General features: G+C 42.5%; 1 protein-coding gene across 1 annotated transcript; it reads left to right on the top strand.

The window, feature by feature from the left end:
* The first annotated feature begins 2,357 nt into the window (after positions 1-2,357).
* On the top strand, positions 2,358-7,327 carry LOC127786429 (ubiquitin domain-containing protein DSK2a-like). The gene is made up of 8 exons (XM_052313838.1): positions 2,358-2,792; positions 4,299-5,027; positions 5,105-5,394; positions 5,485-5,598; positions 5,671-5,729; positions 5,834-5,862; positions 6,652-6,744; positions 6,819-7,327. Exons 1-8 carry the CDS (start codon positions 2,522-2,524, stop codon positions 6,965-6,967), a joined length of 1,734 nt encoding a protein of 577 aa, XP_052169798.1. The 5' UTR covers positions 2,358-2,521; the 3' UTR covers positions 6,968-7,327.
* The last annotated feature ends 280 nt before the right edge of the window (positions 7,328-7,607 follow it).

Below are 7,607 nucleotides of genomic sequence, written 5' to 3'. Positions count from 1 at the left end.
GGCGCCTCAGCTCCGCTCCCAGTCTCCCACCCGCCCGTGAGCGGCTGCCGTGGCGCGTGTGTGGTTTCCGCGAGCGTTTTTCTCTGGGCGCGGTGGCGAACCGCATGCGCCACAGCGTGTCAAGCGCTGGCTTCGTGGACGCGCGCGCCATGTCGCACGTATCTCTGCAGTTGGGGGGCATGGACAGAGACGGAAAGATGCAGAGCAATGTAGACATGTAGTGTAAGCTAAGGCTTTTTCTTTGACAACAATCACTATAAAGAAATGAACACAAATGTAGGGAAATAATAATAGGGACGTGGCTTCTGAGGTTTGGAAGAAACTCAACATCTATGAACAGGCAACTCAAAGCACAGACATTCTCCACTTTATTGAGCAAGTCCTGACAGTTACGCCCTCACATCTCAAACCTGGATGGCCAATATGCTTTGGCGCCTGCGCACACAACTTATGGAAAGCACGCAACCATAGAACATTCCAGCAGCGAGATCTTACCACGGCAAATGTGACACATCAAATCAGAGAATGTCTACAATTATAGGAAAATCACATCAAGCCGCAATGTCGACCTCCAATATGCAGATGGATAGACTTACTAGCGTAGCTAGCTTTTCTAGTTCTTCCATGCTTTCTCCTGTTTTATGTATTTCTTCTTCTTCTTTCTCCTTCTTATTTTCTCTTCTTCTTCTTCTTCTTCTTCTTCTTCTCTCTCCTTCTTATTTTCTCTTCTTCTTCTTCTTCCTCCCTCTTTATCCGGTTCTTTTGTATCTCTTTATGTAACACCTTGACTACCATTAATACAATGGTTATAAGGTAGAGTCTCTCTACCTTTTTCAGTCAAAAAAATAATAATAATAAGGACGTCATCCTTTTCCATATTGCTTATAAGAGTATGTATGTGTAGCAGATAGAAGGAAAGACACGTGATAGAAAAAGATGTGAAATCTTACTAGAAAACTAATAAAAATATATTGTAGGTCTAAATTCCAATCATATTTAACAATTAAAAATCCGAACCGCTGCATAATGTAAGCTAAGGCTAACACTGCTAAGCTCTGTGTTGCTTATGTGTTCTTCCGGTTGACAAACTAAACTGAACTCTGTTTTTCTTCTGTTAAACGTAAACTGAACTTTTTTAGAGAGAGGTACAAAAACTCTTTTTTTTTTCTGGTGCGCAAACATCAGGCACTGGGCCAAGCGCCGAAGGCATGTAAATTGGCAAGTCTAAAGGATAAGGCCTACTATAGTCCAGTCCAGGAGGCCGTGTCTTGCTGGCCCATAAACAAGCGGGGACTTTGGTATTGGGCTGTTATTGGAATTTTTTGGCCCAATGGACTTGGACACTTCTATCTGTAATTGGGCCATAAAGTGAGTTCTTTTAACGTTTTGATCCATGTTTTATGCCTGATTTCCACTTTGTTTTGTTGTTTCTCATGCAAGTTTTGATTCCGCACCGATATTCAGTTTTGCTGAGACATATGGCATTTAATAAAATGCAACTACCAACTCCCATCCAACACATGCGTCATGCGTTTCCAACGTGCCTTGGGGCATTCCCTCGGGACAACATTGTTCACAAACTACAATTCTTTACCCTGTCACCGATGAAAAATATTTCAGCTACATAAAAAAAAAAGTCGCACTCCAGTAAACTATGAAAATAGCCTCACTAGCATCGTCACACACTATTGTTATAAAAAAAAAGAGTAGCATCTTTCGCAACGCGGATAATTTTATATAGATAGAAAAAATATCAAATCACATGTACTAAATTTTATGAAAGAAATATATTTAGTACAACAATTTTGTCCGTATCATGTTTGACAAAACGGTTTCTCTCGACAGGGATGACAACCACAACAAACCACTCACTTGAACACTTGCTCAAGCTATATTAGAAGTAGACTCAACAGCATAACCGTTAAAAAGAGTTGTTTGATCAGTGTCTCGATCGGACGATCCAGATCAAGACTCAAGAGCCACAGTGCATATTCCACTGGTAATATTCGCATATATATATATATATATATATATATATATATATATATATATATATATATATATATATATATATATAACCCAAATTCTGACCCCTCAAAATCCCGAAGACATGTTTACTCAAAAAGGAAAGCGTAGGAGGAAGCTTCCCTGTAGCGCACGCCTAGAACCTTCTCCCCGCGCCCCGCCCCCACACCGACCTGGACTCACTGGCCGCGTCGGTCCACGCGTGGCCCCACCGCTCAGTGACACACCCCACCCACACCCGCACGCAACGCATCTCCGCCGTCCACCGCATCCACCCCGCGTCGCTCCACGCCGTTAAAAAGTCTCCGCCTCGCAGCCGATTCCTTCCTTCTCCTTCCTCCTCTTCTTCCCCTCTCCCGAAGAAAGGAAAAAAGGGAAAAAAGAAAAGAAAAAGAAAAAAAAACTCGAGCTCACGCGCACACGCCCGCGACGCGACGCGACCCCGAATCGGAGGCGAGGCCGCTGACTCCGAGCGGATCGGGCCGAGGTCGACGGCATGGGCGGCGGAGGAGGCGAGGCCGGGGGCGGCGACGGAGGGGAGTCCTCTCCTGCTGCGGCTGCGGCTGCGGCGGCGGCGGTGGCGGGGGCCGCGGCGCTGCACATCCGGTGCGCGAACGGGTCCAAGTTCACCGTGCGGGCTGACCTCGACGCCACGGTGGGGGCGTTCAAGGAGGTGGTGGCGGGGAGCTGCGACGTGCCGGCGGCGCAGCAGCGCCTGATCTACAAGGGCCGGATCCTCAAGGACGAGCAAACCCTAGAAAGCTATGGTGAGTGTCTAGGACTGTTAGGTAGAGGAGGAGAAAAAAAACCCATCAAATCGTCAGGATTTTTGGTCCGATGGGTTGGAATTGACATGCTACGTGCTCGATTTCAGTCGTGTAGTTGTAAGTAGCCGCGATTTAGCTTTGTCGATGCAATGCCTGTTTATACCTGGGGCTCCTGTTCATGGGGGACAAGGTGCAGCAATCCGCTTCGGTGCCCTATGCATGCTAGCGAAACAGATTCGTCGATATGCTTTGCTTCTCTACACAGTTATTGGTGATTGGGTGATGCGAGTATAGAGTGTGTAGTGTATTAATGATAATGTATACAGTGAACGGAACGGTTACTCTTACGTAGCGTATAAGATGATGATGAAGCTGAAGGCAGCTCATCTTGTCGTGACTCGAATATAGTTCCAAATGTTATGGACTTATGGGGCCATGTAAGCTACTGCTCGTATTAGTTACGCATACGTTGTTATTATGTCACAATGTGTGACATCTTAGAATCTTCTTGGAGTTGTAGTGAAAGTTAATTTATTTTCTCATGAAGCATCATATGGGCTTTATTTTTATCTGTGAACTTTGGGTAGAGTGCACTTTATTATTGAATGTAGTTTATGAAGTGCAAATACAAGTAAATACTTCAATTTGTTGTTTACAATGCAACTGAACAATTTTTCTTAAACACTATTTGGTTAAGTGCACAACCCTGCTATGGAAATGGGTTCACCAAATGTAAAATCATCCTTTTCTTTCCGTTGATTACAAAGTAGTGACCGAGAACAATAAACCAAACAATTGTTCTGTTTAATGGAACTAAGCAGTGGGCTGTCTTTTGAAAAAAAAGGAAAACATGAATCTGTTTCTCTAGTGCTACTGTTACAATAAATTAGTACGTTTGCTGATTCGCAGGAAGTGTATATATGTTTGGAACTTGTATTTATGTCAGCTCATGGTTTCATATTTATTTTCAGCGGGTAATGATGCTAACTAATTATTACATTGATTATGATTGTAGCTTCTTGCTATGCAAAAACTTCCATATGAGGAAAACGCTAGTTAATTGGCCAATCGTGCATGTGTATTTGAGGAAAAGAAGGGAACAACTTTCAAAAGACATGTTCTGAACATCCTTACATGGTGGAATGCTGCTAAATAAATGCGTTGAATCAATGATGCCTTAACAAAAAAGAAAAACATCTTCTAGGAAAATTGTTACCTTTTATGAGAGAGTACCAAGTAATTCTCATGTAATACGAAATATTGGGCACGCTAAGTATGTTAACATGCCATAAATGAGGATTTATGGCATAGTCATCCGATGCACTATCTTCTTTAGTCTCTCACATGTGAATTCTTTAGAAGTTTTCATTTGTAATTCTCTTGTATATGATTACATCAGATATTGGAATATTCTTTGTTTATGTAGATATGCTGGCCCGCTGTTCAAATTTCTGACTTATCAAGCATAATTCTTTTCTTGCTTCTCACACTCCTTATATTTTGTAGGTGTTGAAACAGATCATACCATTCATATGGTGCGTGGCGCTGGTCCCCCAGCCGGATCAGCTGCACCTGCTGCAGCCAGCCCCCAAGCTTCAGCTGCTCCTAGCAGCGGCCCAACAGATGGTCTTGGAAGTTTGTTTCCTGGCCTTGGTGGTACAGGAACTGCTGGTTCCAGGCCATCTGGTCTTTTTGGGTCTGGATTTCCAGAATTGGATCAAATGCAGCAGCAGTTAAGCCAAAACCCCAACTTAATGAGGGAAATAATGAATATGCCAATGATGCAGAATCTCATGAATAACCCTGATTTAATTCGTAACATGATCATGAACAATCCTCAAATGCGTGATATCATCGACCGGAATCCAGATCTTGCTCATGTTCTCAATGATCCAAGTGTTCTCCGCCAGACCCTTGAAGCAGCCAGAAACCCTGAAATCATGAGGGAGATGATGCGGAACACAGACAGAGCAATGAGCAACATTGAGTCTTCTCCTGAAGGGTTTAATATGCTCCGACGCATGTATGAAACTGTCCAGGAGCCTTTCCTAAATGCGACAACAATGGGTGGAGAAGGCAACACAGCTCCAAACCCATTCTCAGCTCTTCTTGGAAATCAGGGTTCTAACCAACCAAGGGATCCTGCTACAAATGCTCCAAATACTGGCTCAGAGTCTACAACAGGAACCCCTGCTCCAAACACTAATCCACTTCCAAATCCTTGGAGCTCCAATGGTATGTTCTCAATCCTCTTGTTTATTCTGTTTTTGATAATCTATATATCTATTGTTTTTTCACACTTAAATTGACAGCTGGAGGTGCGCAAGGAGCAACACGGGCAGGTTCTACTGGCAATGCAAGAACCGGTGCCACTGGGGGCCTTGGAGGGTTGGGGTCAGCCGATCTGAGCAGTTTATTTGGTGGTCTTGCCGGTAATACAGGAACTGGTGCTACTGGTGGTCTAGGAGGGTTGGGTTCAGCAGATTTGGGAAGTTTGCTTGGTGGTTCTCCTGATTCTTCTTCCTTGAGCCAGATTTTGCAAAACCCTGTTATGATGCAGATGATGCAGAATATCATGTCTGATCCACAGTCCATGAACCAGGTACGGTATTTCTCAACTTATTTTGTTATATAACTTTGATGATGTTAGAGTCATAACTTCAGATCATTCTGTAATTTAAAATGTCCACAGTTGCTTAACTTCAACCCAAATACACGCAACCTCATGGAATCAAACACTCAGTTGAGGGAAATGTTCCAAAATCCAGAATTTATTCGCCAGCTTACATCCCCAGAAACTATGCAGGTAACATATGTTACGTTTTATGTATGTGGCTAGCTCCATCTCTATCTAGATTAACTTTCCCTTTTTTGGCAGCAATTACTCTCGTTCCAGCAGACATTATTATCACAACTTGGTCAAAATCAACCTAGGCAGTGAGTAACTCTTGTTCAACAGTACCTGAATTGCATCTAGCTCATTTATACTGTATTTCTTTCATTATGTGTTTGTTAATTATCTTTTGATTTTCTTGATTCAGGGATGGTAGCCAAGGAGGCAATGCGACAGGTATTTTCTCTTGATTGTTTTTTTAATATGCACCATCTAATATCTTTTCTTGTTTTAAGATGGATTAGTATGTCAGGTTTTACATAAGTTTTAGTGAGTACTGAGTTATCTTTTAGTGGTGGTTTGTTCTAGCACCAATAGTTGCCTTTCTTTCGCTGCTTGGTTGACCTGTATTAGTTCTTCAAGATTTCCGTTCTTCCATAAGGCCATTACATTATATAAACACATTATGATGATTATTACTAGTGGTTGATTCTTGACACTACCTTATTGTGGTGCATAACATTGGAATTTCTAAATTTGAGTTTCCTTGAAATATTGGAAAAAAAGAAATATCAATGATCGATATGGTGCGACCGTGCGACCAGGCCTCGTTTTGGGGATCGCAAAACAAGATCTTTGGGGTGATGCGTGACACATGTATGATTTTTTTTCCTTACTTAGAAATGGAAATGGGTTGCCTATGACTGAATGCTGCTTGTGGATTTGATTATTGGAGAATGGATGAGAGCTCCCTACACCTTTAGTCACAACCATAGTTCCATTTAAGTAATCTGTTATGTGTTGAACGTGTCTGAGCTCTTTAGCTGCTTGACTGCTATATTGGTATGGAAGAGATTATACGAGTTGTTTGTGTAGTCAACTGTACTGCCTTCTAAATTGTGGAGCAATGTTAGATGTGTAGTGGTAATTCGAGTACTGAGCATTTGATAATTAAATTCTTACAAATGCATTTTTTTTCACCTTTTTGTTAAGTAATGTGGCAAATGCCAATGAAATAAAATGCAGGCATGCGGGGAAATGTTAGCCTCGACACCTTGATGGGCATGCTTAGTGGGCTTGGTGCTGGAGGTGGCATAGGTGTACCCAATACATCCAATGGTTTGTATAGTAACTCTTATCATCTTCCATGTTTTTGTATCATCACTAATTATGGTTTTACACTTGTGATTCAGTTCCACCGGAAGAACTGTATGCAACACAGCTCACTCAGCTCCGAGAGATGGGTTTCATCGACACTGCAGAGAACATCCAGGCGCTAGTCGCAACTGCTGGGAATGTGAATGCTGCGGTGGAGCGTCTTCTTGGCAATCTTGGCCAGTAGCTAAAGCGTACCAGACGCTGCCCATAACGTCACCAACTCCGCTCTTTTGCAAGAGGTTTTTTAGCCCCTCCAAGTTCAAACGCAGCGTCTGTCTACAGTCTCAGGAGAAAATAAAACAAAGAAATCCCACCCCCACCATTAACTTTTCCATACATGGTCGTCATGCCTTTGTTTTTACCGTGTTGTATTTGACTATTTGGGTTGATGTACATACATATGAAATTATCGGATCTTACCGCATAGAATATGGGTCTACCTTTGCAATTGTCGGCTCCCAATCCTCAAGATGTATGTTGATGCCTTCTTGTGTTTTGGGTTATCTTCATAAATCATAACGCAGCCTTGTTCTTCTAGGCATAAGGTAATTAAGGTAGCTGGCCTTGTTCTAGACAAGGCAGCTGCCATGCTAGTGCTGTGTCTTCTCTGTTGGTTGCTCTATCCATTTGACATTTGCACTGCTCTCGGGATTCTATTGGCAAATACATGATAGGTTACTGCACCATTTTTTTTCTTTTCTGGTTAAAGTTCAGAGGCTGTGCTCGATAATGGAGCAGTCAGATTTGACGTGGAAATGTTCATGAATTACTCTGAACGTTTGTGTATGATATTTGCAGAATTGCAGTTCAGTTCATTTCATCTA

This window comes from Oryza glaberrima, chromosome 10, assembly GCF_000147395.1.
Source record: "Oryza glaberrima chromosome 10, OglaRS2, whole genome shotgun sequence".
NCBI classification, from domain to species: Eukaryota; Viridiplantae; Streptophyta; class Magnoliopsida; order Poales; family Poaceae; genus Oryza; species Oryza glaberrima.
Note: the sequence above shows the minus strand (reverse complement) of the source record. Positions and strands in the feature narration are given on the sequence as shown.